The sequence below is a fragment of the Emydura macquarii genome, unplaced genomic scaffold (assembly GCF_026122565.2).
Source record: "Emydura macquarii macquarii isolate MOO-44397 ecotype Brisbane River unplaced genomic scaffold, CSIRO-AGI_Emac_v2 contig_2205, whole genome shotgun sequence".
NCBI lineage: Eukaryota > Metazoa > Chordata > Testudines > Chelidae > Emydura > Emydura macquarii.
In genome coordinates this window covers 6,946,984-6,959,172 of record NW_027132342.1, presented here as the reverse complement: position 1 = coordinate 6,959,172, position 12,189 = coordinate 6,946,984, and the positions used below count along the sequence as shown (strand labels likewise).

General features: G+C 42.9%; 2 protein-coding genes across 6 annotated transcripts in view; one reads left to right on the top strand and one right to left on the bottom strand.

Annotated features, from left to right (window-relative positions):
• Positions 1-3,576: 3,576 nt before the first annotated feature.
• ETFRF1 (electron transfer flavoprotein regulatory factor 1) lies at positions 3,577-8,835 on the bottom strand. 2 transcript variants are annotated; one of them, XM_067559263.1, is made up of 4 exons: positions 8,696-8,835; positions 7,218-7,357; positions 5,024-5,118; positions 3,577-4,919 (listed from the first exon to the last, which is right to left on the bottom strand). In XM_067559263.1, exons 3-4 carry the CDS (start codon positions 5,066-5,068, stop codon positions 4,698-4,700), a joined length of 267 nt encoding a protein of 88 aa, XP_067415364.1. In that variant the 5' UTR covers positions 5,069-5,118; positions 7,218-7,357; positions 8,696-8,835; the 3' UTR covers positions 3,577-4,697. The 2 variants fall into 2 exon arrangements, with proteins under 2 accessions (XP_067415364.1, XP_067415363.1); XM_067559262.1 differs by lacking the exon at positions 7,218-7,357 and having other exon boundaries at positions 8,696-8,832.
• A 149-nt stretch (positions 8,836-8,984) lies between these two features.
• Positions 8,985-12,189, top strand: part of DNAI7 (dynein axonemal intermediate chain 7) — a 35,131-nt gene continuing 31,926 nt past the window's right edge. For all 4 annotated transcript variants that reach the window (XM_067559254.1, XM_067559255.1, XM_067559253.1 and 1 more), the window contains exon 1: positions 8,985-9,032. In XM_067559254.1, coding sequence (XP_067415355.1) covers positions 9,030-9,032 — 3 coding nt within the window. In that variant the 5' untranslated portion in view covers positions 8,985-9,029. The remainder of the gene's footprint in view (positions 9,033-12,189) is intronic.

The following is a 12,189-nucleotide window of genomic DNA, read 5'->3' as shown; positions in this document are numbered from 1 at the left end:
CTGTTCCTGAGAAAGAAGCTAAAGAAAAGTACATTTGCCCATGTTTAAACATTTCTGGCAACCTTTTCTCTGAACAGTGTTAGTACCCTCATGCTTTGGAGCAGAGACTAGAAATTTGGCCAGGGGAGTCCTGCCAGAGGGACTCCTTTTGCTATCCCCATGAAAATCTGCCCAAATGTGGCCACATTCTAAGTCCCTGAAAAATCACAGCTCACACATGCACAGACTTGCCAGAGCTTTGTGGCTACATTCCCTGAAGATTCAGTCCACACTTGGTGTGCTCCAACTTGTGGCTGAGCAGGACTTTCCCTTCAGTTACATTCTGGGCTTTTGCTAGATGGGCACCAGAACTGAGAGCATGGAGCCTCTCTTCTGTGCTCTCTATGTTGCCTGATCGTTGAGAAGGAAGCTGCCTGATTCAAATGCAGAAGAGACAAGTACCAGACCTGAGAGAGGGAGAGTAGCTTTGGACAGGGAGACTAGGAGTGGGGAGGGAAACGAGGGATGGGAGGACTGGAAGCCAGTGGATGGAGGATAGATTTAGTTCAGATGAAGAGCAAAGGGGGAGACTCGAACTGAACAACTGGGTGATGGTGGTGGGGCATGTGACATCTGATGAAGATCCCAGGGTGTGAGAGGAAAACTGGGACTGGATGAGCAAAGAAAGTGGGGAAAAGCAGCCCAGGGAGAGAGGGGCAGGACACTGAGATTGGACAAAGCACTTGGGAACCAGTTGGGACTGGCTAGACAAGAAAACTGGGCCTGAGATAAGAAGTTGGAGGAGAGAAGACTGGGACTAGGTAGGGAAGGAGCATGGGACTGGGATGAAGAGTCAGAGGTGGGAAAGAGACCAGGTTGGAGGGGAATGAACAGAAGGAGTCAAGCTTGGGGAGAATGTGCAGAAGTCTCTGCCCATTCCCCTTCCCAGCAGGGAATGGAATTGAAGACTCCTGAGTCTCACCATTCCTCTACTGTCAGCAGATATCTATGAAAGCCACTCAAAGTGTCTCACCCCCCTGGTCCACAGAGAGGATGACAACCTACTACTGCTATCAGTTACTTTAAGTGGCAGAGGTGTGTGCTGTGGTTCTAAACAATCTGACCCTGCTGATCACCCATGTGGGTGTTTTTTTAAAACCTAGTAAATTGCACACAAACCCCTTTATATTAAAATAACATTATTAATGTTGCAAAGTCAAATACGCAGAACTTAGGAAGTAAGGGTGGTAGAGCTGAGGTTGCACATGTATTAGGATAGTCCTTAATTACATGATGCCATATGATTTTTTTCCACAGGATCCCCCTGCCTCCTCCGGTACCCAGTATGTACCTGCTCTGGGGATGAATTAGGGTTATATAGATAGTAAAATACTGTAGGGCCCCTGATTCTTTTGTTGCAGAGGTTAGACGTATAGTGAATAAGACAGGATTACAGGAAAAGAAAGGATGGTCTCATAGTTGAGACAGGTGAATGCTGGCCTTACTACTTGGATTCTATTTCTGTTCCACAGTTACCATATAATGCTAGCCAAGTGATTTAAAACACATTTTTCACAGGTGGTCACTAGTATTGTGTTCCTCATTTGCTGGGTGCTGACTTGGGATGCTGGGATCTGATCTACAGAAGTGCTAACTCCTCCACCTGTAAGTGTAAGTCAATGGAAGCTGTGCTTTGTATCTATATCGTGCTACTTAAGGCTAAGTAATCCAATTATTTGTTTTAAATCACATCCTAGGAGTCTCAAACTGAGCACCTAAAATTAGTAGCTACTATCAATGAGATGCAGGCCCTTTCTTCATGTAAGAAAATGAGTTCTTACTTTAAAGGAGTTATTTAAAAAAAAAATCACATTCAATGATTTCTTCACTTTCATTTTTTCATTGTGTATTTTAATTTTGCTGTTTTGCTTTCGACACCTCTGCAAAGACCTTTCTAAATGATGGAGTGAGTACTAGCAATGTTGAGGAACCTGAAGTAGAGGACAGGTAGATATTCTTGCCCCATTAGTGTCTCTGCTTACTCAGGTGACTCTTTTTAGAGGTATGTTTCATGACTGCTTTCAAACATATCCTTTCCATGCTAGCTCAACTGTTTTCTTAACCCCCTTCTACCAAATGTAACCTATATACAGTTACCTACCATGTGTAACCTGCTAGAGTCTGGAACAATAATTCTGAGGTGCAAATTGCCCCATTCGCCTTGGTGAGGTATTAACTCAGGATATGTCTACACTGACGGCTGTGTGGAGATTGATGCAGCAGGATCAATTGAGCAGCCTGTAAAGACCCACTCACTCGATCCCAGAAGTGCTCTCCGATCTATGCGATTAATTCACCTCCCTGAAAGGAGTAAGGCTGGGTTGACTGAAGGGTGTCTCCTTTCAATGCAGTGAAGATGCTGCGGTACGGCTATGTAAGTAAGTCGATGGGAGATAAGCAAGCTACAGTATGTAGCTCACATATCTCTACCGGTGGCAGTGCAGACCAGCCCTCAGATGTCCAGTGACAATGAGTTAAACATTAACTTTAGCAATGTCATTCCTCATGTAAGAAAGAAGAGAGGAAGATCACAGATCTTTGCAGCTTATTATGAGCCATGTCTTGTTTCAATGCCACAAGGGGTGGCCCGGAAGACATATCACCCCTTTTTCCCCTTAACTGAGACTCTTCAACCTTAACAGCACTTATTCAAGTCCCAGTGAGGCTGCATCTTCATGGGCAGAAGGAAGGGGCTGTTAACACCTGTTAGCTAACATGGTAAAACCTTAATGAAGACAAGGCAGCTCCTAGTTTTCAGTTAGAAAGTTCTGGTAACCCTGTGCTACCCCATGGTGTTTTCCTCCACCTGCTAACTTGTGTTAAAACTACACTGTCTTGTCTTCACGTAGGATTTAACCCGCGGTAACCACAAGGTAAACAAATATAGTTAACACACTTTTCCTAGTGAAGATGCATCCTAAGGAGAAGCCATGCATGGATAGTTTAGTTGAGGGTATGCATTGTTGTATCTTTGTGCAGATGTTCAATCTATTGTGAGCGGCATCTTCTTTTGATTAGTCATAGGCAGAGTTTGGAAGCATATCACCACCTTTTCCCTCCCCCAATTTGATTCCTGATGCTGTGAGCAACTATAATCCTCTTGTGCTCAACTTAGCCTTTATATTGGCTGCATGTAAAGTGGAAACTGACTGTTAGTACAGATGGTTTATTTAAATTTATTTAAATGTAATCACGTGGGCTAGTTTAGAGGCTCCTCATTTACCTCCCTCCTAATGTTTTCTTTATCCTTCCTCTGTGTTTATAAAAATATCTGTCATCTTTCACTCCAAGAAAGCAATCATCATAGAAAAGGTCCTGCTCCAAGATCCCATAAGTAATATTTCTCAATCTTTAAGTGTGTGACACAAGCAAATCCAAAACGTTAGATTGCTGACTGAGAACAATCACTTAATTTCCTGAATTTAACTCTGGAAATTGACAGATTTATAGCTCCTAAGAAAAGTATGTCAAGGTTTATTGATAAGGAGGTAATCTAAAAATAAAATAAATCTTACCTACCTTTGTGTCAAAGATTACTTAAGAGTGAGTGCTTCCGCATATACTAAATAGAAGGCAGTGCAACTATACTACAGTCAGTGTGAAACGAGTACAATTTCAAACAGTTAGGATGGTAGAAATGAAAGACCAGACTTCAATTACCCTACACAAAATAGTATATTACACAGTTAGTTTCAGTAACCCCTTAGCCAATTATGTAAATATTGTGACTAAACCTACACTGCCATGGTAGTAGTCCACTTAATGATAATTTTAAAAGCTAGTTTAATTTTAACACTTCTTCCTGTGACCTTAAATGGAACTGAAGAACATACTGCTATTATGTGCAAAGTCAGTTATGGCACAGGTTTGTATTAGTGACACTGGCACAGTTTCAGGAATAGTGGCCATGATTTAAATGCTATACCAGTAGCATAGAGCATGATTTCTCAGCACTGGAACAGGAAATCTTTACAAAAAAAATAGAATGCTCTTTTCACAGCAGACTAGAACTAAGGAGGATCACATTCTGGGTAATGAACACTTAGCCAATGTTTCTTTAAATAATCAATCATATTCCATACACAGTGGTTTTTACAACTGAGAAAGGCTAGTGTCTCAGCCAACTTACCAAAAGTCAATTATCCACTAAAATTAATTTTTTAAAACTAAATGGACTTTTGAAATGGTGGTTTATTTGGGGTGAGTTGCAAACAATATATAAGATTTTAAAACTAAGATTACATGAATCTCTCAAAGGACAGAAGAAAGTGATATTTAGAAATTTGGGTCAAGGTTAAACACTTAACTTTTTTTTCATACATATATGATCTGCCTTCAGTTTGAAATCTGTTCAGTGAAGAAAATAAAGTAAGGAACAACTATCTTAACTTTGTCAGAGCATTTTTGTATCTCAAGCTTCAGTTTAGGATGGATCAGAATGGTGGACAGCCTTTAAGTTATCAGTATAAGATCATATCTGTGCATGCCACAGAACCTTTTATTTAAATAATTAAAATAGACACTTGAAATGCAGTAATGTAGTCATTGACACAGTGACCATATACACCCTTTGATAGTTTTGAAGTATTTAAGTCTCACTGCCTTTGACGTAACTATCTTTTTTATTCATTCATCCCAGCTACTAATAGTACTACAGATCAATTATTCTTCTTGTCATCATCATAGTAGCGCTGTTTCATAGCCCTGTACTTTCTGAGATAATACAAGGCCTCTAGTTCTTTTATAACAAATTCTCCACGAGCAATTAGTTGCTTAATTTTTTCTGGATCTTTCACATCCTTATTTTTTAGGAAAGCTGCCTTCAAACGGTTTCTAAAGTAGTCTTTTCCTTTGGGATATTCCCTTCCAAGATACAGCAGCTTTAAAAAAAACAAAAACAAAATTTAGAACTTACTTAGTAATATGTGGCAAAAATATTTTTATCTAGTTAAGCAAAAGTGCTAGTGGCATTCAAGACACTTACATTTTTGTAAAGATTCAGCACTTGACTTCTTAAAGGATTGGCCATTTTTCATATTTCATTGAACATAGCCACTTAATTCTTGTGTGATTATTTACCTGAAGAATAATCAGTTTGATATTAGCCACATACTGAACTAACAAATGACTGCACTTTAACCATTTATGGTATGATATTATTACTAACAATAGTGCCCAAAGTACCTGTTGTTGAATTAGTTTTCCTTAACTTCTGCTTTCCTGAATTAGCAGAAGTGCATTAACAATTTAATGAAGACATCTTATTTTAAGCAAAGTTGCAATCAGTCCTGAAAATAAATAATTCAATGTATATTCCTCAGTTCCAGAATGTGAGCTTGATAGCTTCCAATACTAACATTTTTTATAATTACCTGTGTCAATATCTAGTTTATATTGCAAGTAGGCAGTGTATCCATCTCAATTAAATTATTAATCTTTCAAGTACTGTGGCCCTGTCAATTCTGAAGTCCTCTCTATGAAGCAAAACTGGCCTGCTGTGCATCTGGAAGTAAGGTATTTTTACTATAAAAACCAAACAATTGTGATTCAAAAGTGGAAACAACTGAGCTAGAAGAATTCTTCTGTAGTGACTTCTAAGTTCTTTTATACTCTGCTTTTCCTTAATTTTTAGTCACAGCTGATCTAGTATTTGTGATAAGAAAGTAGTTGGGTGTGAGGTCAACAAGCTGTATGTTTGGAGTTTAACTCTGTTGTAGCAAGACTGCACTTGAATCCTGAAAAGATTTGTATGAAGAGTAGAGATCCAAGGAAAGGACAGATTTCAAACAATCATTTAGCAGCACTCTCATTACTAAGAACTTTTTCAGCAACTACTGAGCTGTATGGGGCAGATCCCAAACAGTCACCTTATGATATTCAAGAAATAAAAGATTGCAGGATTCATTTCCCTTTGCTTGATTTTATCTTCACACACATTCCCTCATCAAGTATTATGACTCCATGTTTTAGTTATAAGCCTATTTTATTTCATTGGTGTGAGGTGGAGGATGGAGAATTTACCTTGTCAAGCTCATAGTCTGTACATTTACTTTCAATCCAAAAGTTTTGGAAAGTTCATTAAAATGCTTGGGGCTCCTACATTTACTACTACTACTAAAGAAGAGAATGATTTTAACAGATAAATTTCAGAAGTTTCAAGTAATGCTTCTTTTAAAAAGTTAGTCCTCTGAGGATAAGTGCCTTTCACGTGTTTAAGAATTAAGATTGTTTGGAAAAAAAAAATCATACTGTGCACAGCACATTTTCTCATTTTGTTTTTTTCCACTATGCTCTGAAATGTGGATGTCGAGTTAAATGCTGAAACTGAAGCCTCACATTTGGCTTGAAAGACTCAGACTTTCCCACCACGTAGGGGGTGAGAGAACCAACATCCCTTCCCACCAAGTAGGGCTTGTGACAACTGCAATGTGGGATTCAGATCCTGTAACTATGTTGCTAATAGTACTAAAAAAAACCCAAAACAAATCAGATCATTCAGAATATTTCTAATGTAATAAAGAAGCAGAAAAAAAATCTGAACTGAATCAGTGTACATCTTTAAAGCTCTAAGTTGCCCAAACTACTTTTTAAATATATTTAAGTTTCAAATCCTACCACTATAAAATTATTTATTAAATGTTGCTTCTAACCTTCTGACTGTAACCTGACTGACAAGGCCATCTCAACTAAAGAGTAGCATCAATATTATCTTCTGCAGGTGTTAGTGTTAAACCATGTAGCAGCAGAATGACATTGCTATAAAGGAAGTGTTTTCACTGTTTAGCATCTGAGACATCTAGGCTTTATTAAGTACACCATATACATGCAACTGCTGGATAGCACTCAGTTAGCTAAGTGAAGAGCCTTTAGTACACTTAGTAACTGGGAACTATGTGAATGTTGACAGTGTAGTGACAATGAGGGGGCCTCATTGATGTTAAGGGCTGTACTGATTAGATGGGCCAACTAATGTGGTAGGTTTACCTTAAACATCTTTAAAAAGGGAATGGGTGGCAAGAGGTACTGTTGTAACATCACGGCTTTAATGCAGAAAGTCAAGATGGGAGGCCTTCCCCTAAATAAACTATTTCACATGACACAGAAAAATCATAATAGCACTATTTGGTCTGTGATCACGGTCTCTACAGAAGGGCTAACTGACAAGGAAAATAAATTACCCTCTTCCCAACTGAGCTAGTGCCTCCATGATGAAGTTGAAGCCCATTGGTGGGATGTCTGCACTGCTGCTACCTCCTCTACTTGTTCTGTGGAGAAAGGACTTAAATCTCCTCAGCTGCCAGTAGCTTTCACAAGCAATCTAATCACCATAAAAAAAAAAGACAAATAACACTGGAGAGTGGGGAGGCGATAAGATGTAGACAATTTTTATAATTAAAGTATGGTGTAACAAGAGGGGCGTGAATTATAAACCCACATATTTGAAGGAACCCTGCCAATTCCACCACTACAAGGGATAACCGATACTCCAATGAGCCCATTCTGGGAGTGTCAGTTGAACCCTTTCTTTTTACTGAGGAGGTAAATAAGCGGAGTTTATGCAATTTACTCTGAGGGTCTCTTTTGGATGAAAGTGACTTACTCTGAGGGCCTCTTTTGGATGAAAAGGGAGTCTTAAGTCCATTGCCCCGCCAGCTCATAAGAATGGCATGGATAAGCAGAACTGACAAACACACACATGAAAAACAAAACAAAACAAAAAACCCACAAGGGCTAGAAACTCCCCAACCCTCCCCCCCAAACAAAACTGAGATTCCCTCATAACTGCATCCTCCAAGAGCTGGAGCTTTAAGAAACTTCTAAAAGTGTTTGAGACTCAAGATAAAATCACAAGAGTTGGCAACACCATGGAGACCTGTGATGAGAACCTGGAGGCAGGCTGTAAACTCTTGGATTGGATTGTCAGCATGGAGCTGGAGGCAGCACAGGGCTGTGTGTGGGTTTGCGCAGAACCCAGCGCAGGGGGAAGCTGGCTTCCAACTGGAATTGGATTGCTACCCCCAATATCAGCAGCAACACTCGTTTAAGGGTATGTCCACACTCTCCACTAAACCCAGGATCTCACTCAGATTTGAGTCTATGCCCTGCTTCTGTCCATACACAAATCAGTCGGGCCTGAGTCAGCAAGTACTTGGGACTTGGACCTAAGCTCCAATAAATTCAGGGCAGCGGGTCAGAGCCCGACTCCCTACTGAGCTGCTGGTCCAAGCCCTGTCATTTTGCAGTATGGACGCAGCTCAAGCTGCAGCCCCAAGCCCTAAGATCTGCATGGCACAGCATGGATGTGTTAGCTCGCTGGGCGGCCCAGGTCGAGCAATTGTAAGAACTCGGCTTCGTTCACAGCGCAGCGCAGGCATTCCCCGCGGGGTGCTCACCACCAGACCCACCCACTCCCCTGCCTGGCCCGAGGGGGGAGGGGTTCCTCAGAGTACGGCACGACACCCTGGCATGCCCCCTCCCAAGCGTCCTGCGGGGTGGAGGGGTTGAGGGTGTCCTGCGGGCCGGGAGGACTCGGCCACGGAGTCGGAGTCGGAGCAGCGCCCAACCCCCACCGCACGGGCTTCCCCCAAGTCTCAGCCTCACGGGGGGTAATAGTGGGGGGCAGGGTCTGTCTCTGTACACCTCACTCACGACTCACCCTGCCGCAAAAACAGCCACTCCCGCTTTCCGGCAACAACTCCTCCCGTCCAGCCCCGACCTGCGCCTGCTCCTGCCGTAAAGCGCCACCACCGACACGGCCGTAGCTGAGCCACCCCTCCCGGAGGGTGAGAAAGTCACGAGCGAGGCAACTCTGGCCCCTCCCCCCCGCGAGGCGGAACTTGCGGAAAGTCTCCTGCGGCTGCGCGAGCGTCGGCGGAAGATGGGGGCGGAGTGCGGAAGAGCGCCATGGGGGCGGGGCTCGTCGTTTAGGCAACGGAGCGAGGGCTGTAAACAAACAGTGTCTCCACGTCCGGCGCGGGGACCGCGGCGAGATGGTGAGGGCGCGTGGGGGCGGCGAACCGCCTGGCCAGGGGTGGGTCACTGCCCTCCCCCGGCTCCGCTCCGCTCCGCGTTCCCATCCGCTCCCAGCCCCGGGGAGGCTGCCGGGGGAGCCGGCGGGCGCGGGGGAGCCGGCGGGCGCGGGGGGGCTGGGCTCGGCTCGGCTCGGCGTGCGGAGCGGCCATCGGGTCCCCCTGCAGACGAGCTTCAGCGCCCCACGCCCGCCGGCTTCCCGCCTCTCACCGGCCTGCCCCGTGCCCAGCCCGGCGGGGGAGCGGGGACCCCGGCGCCTGCCCCTGCCGCTGCCCGCTGCTGCACACGGGATGGAGCGGGGCGAGCGGGCTGGCTGTAATCTCTTCCCGTTACGCGGACGGGCAGGGTTGCGGGGACCGGCGTAGGGTTAAACAAAGTCAGACCGCGGGGAGGTGAGCGCCTGTGGTGTAATCCCGGGGCAGGCAGGGCGTGTAAAGGTCTCCCACACTGTGGCTCAGCCTTGCTCCGTGGATCAGCTGGAGGCGGGGGGACAGGGCATTTCAGTCTTCTCCATTCCCGGCCACTTCTGCTGGGGCTACCAAGAAAAGTGCCCATCTGGTACTGATTGTGGTGGCAGTTTTTGCAATGTGGGCTGTTATCCTCTGGGAACTGGACTGAGACCACCAAAGCATTTTGCACAGGCCACTAAACTGGAAATCCTTATTCAATCACTACCAATGTGGGCTTGGCCTCGTAAGGGAATCTGGAGGAGACCGGCACTTTGGGTCAGACCCTCAAAAGTATTTAGGCTCCACCACAGCAATGGAATTTAGGAGCCAAAGTGTCATTGAGGCTCTGAGCCTTTATCCCTTAAACAATTTCTTGATGAATCCAGTTTTCTATCTTGTAGGAAATCCCTGGGATATTTTAACATGAAACTCAGCTTGCATTCACCTAAACTTCACCAAAACCATTCCACCACAATAGACTGTTTCTTCTATCTCCTCACACACACACACCCCCTCGGCCCCCCGGAACCTTTAATTTCTCCCAAGCTATCCATTTCTGTCCATCTTTACCTCCTCATTCTCTTCGCTTCTCCATGCCACTGGCTGCCTCTCTATTCCATTTCAATATTCTAAGTGTAAATTTTCAGCATAATGCATGAAAAGGTAGCCGATCAGTGCTCATAGACATTAATATTAACTAGCTGTCTCCTACACATTGCACTGAACATGTTACCATTTGGTACATAAAAAACTAACGAGAGTCCTGTAGCACCTTAAAGACTAACAAATTTCTGCGGGCATAAACTTTCGTGGGCTGCAACCCACTTTGTCAGATGGTACATGACGCAGTGTCATGTAGGGCTGTTGGGATACTTTAGTTTCTATTCTCTGCTCTGACTAATTCCTTGTGTTACTTTGGGGAAAGTCCCTTAATGTCTTTGTGCTTCAGTTTCTCCATGTATTAAAAAAGGATCAGTGATACCCACTTCTGTATAGTGATTGATAATAATTGTAAGATTACAGTATATGTACTACAGACTGGTGAATCCAGGAAACAAGGAGTTCAGACATTTTTATCTGAAATGTACACTGGGCTGAGTTAAGGCTCTGATGTTGTGCATTGACTTTTAATGGAGAAATTAGAATGGATGTGCTGCCACAATCTTAACTACAGTATATTGCTATGAAATGTGGTGCTGGTCTGCTAATACCAATAAAAGCAGTGAAATTGTGTAGAACACTGGTGGTTCTTTCTTTCCCCAGTATTAAAGCTCATTGGTTATTCTTCCCCCTCCCCCACCCATATTAAAGTGTATTGATATAATCAGTTATCAATGGCTAAGCTTTGAAATGAAATATACTTACCTATCTGATTTTAATATACTTAGTAGTTGCATGTTCTTAATTATTCCTTATAGTCTATTTAGATACTGTAATTTCTGACTTTCTCTCTCTCTCTTATCTGAATTTTTAGGGTCCAAAAAAGAAAAAAAAGGTAGGTAGAGAGATGTATAGATATAACAGGTAGATGTAGATATAACAGCAAACATATGGTCTAACTCAGACACAATTTATTGGACTTAATGGTGTTCATTTACATAGTTGAGATGAACATTTTCCTCTCTTCAGAAATTACAGGGTGAAATTCTATGGCTTGTGTTATAGAATCATAGAAATGTAGACCCCGAAAGGCCATCAGGTCTAGGTCCCTGCACTGAGGAAGGGCCAATTAAACCTACACAAGTGTTTGTCCAACTTGTTCATAAAAGCCTCCAATAATGGGGATTCCATAGCCTCCTTGGAAGCCTATTCGAGAGCATAACTACCCTTATAGATAGACAGGTTTTCCTGATATCTAACCTAAATCTCCCTTGCTGCAAATTAAAGCCATCATTTCTTGTCCTACCTACAGTGGGACCATCCTCTTTATAACATCTCTCAACACATTTGAAGTCTATCATCAGATCCCCCCTCAGTCTTCTTTTCTCAAGACCATACATGCCTAGTTTTTTTTTTTTAAACCTTCCTCATAGGTCAGGATTTTTAAACCTTTTATAATTTTTTTAGCTTGCCTTTGGACTCTCTCCAATTTTTCTACATCTTTTACAGTTTGGTGCCCAAAACTGGACACAGTGCTCCAGCTAAGGCCTCACCAGAGCTGAGCAGAGAGGGACAATTACCTCCCTTGTCTTACATACAACATTTCTGTTAATACACCCCAAAACATTAGCCTTTTTTGCAACCGCACCATATTGCTGACTCTTATTTAATTTGTGATCCACTATAACCCCCAGATCCTTTTCAGCAATACTAGCCATTTGTAGTTGTGCATTTGATTTTTCCTTCCTCATTGAAGGACTTTGCACTTGTCTTTATTTAATTTCACCTTGTTGATTTTAATTCTCTAATTTATCAAGGTTGTTTTGAATTCTAATCCTGTCTTCCAAAGTGCTTGCAACGCCTCCCAGCTTGGTGTCATCTGCAGATTTTATAAGCATACTCTCCACTCCATTATCCAAATCATTAATGAAAATATTGACTAGTACTGGACACAGAACTGAGCTCTTATGCAGAAGGTCAGACTCTCTAGATGACTCACCGTCACTTCTGGAGTTAATCTACAAAATATTATTAAGGTTTTGGAGGTTTTAGTGTGCGGAAAGTCGGCGTT

Excerpts from the sequence above, each read along its gene's own strand:
- ETFRF1 (XM_067559263.1), bottom strand. The coding sequence starts at position 5,068 with ATGGCCAATCCTTTAAGAAGTCAAGTGCTGAATCTTTACAAAAAT. Across the intron at positions 4,920-5,023 it reads TGCTGAATCTTTACAAAAAT|CTGCTGTATCTTGGAAGGGA; the intron begins GTAAGTGTCTTG and ends TTTTTTTTAAAG.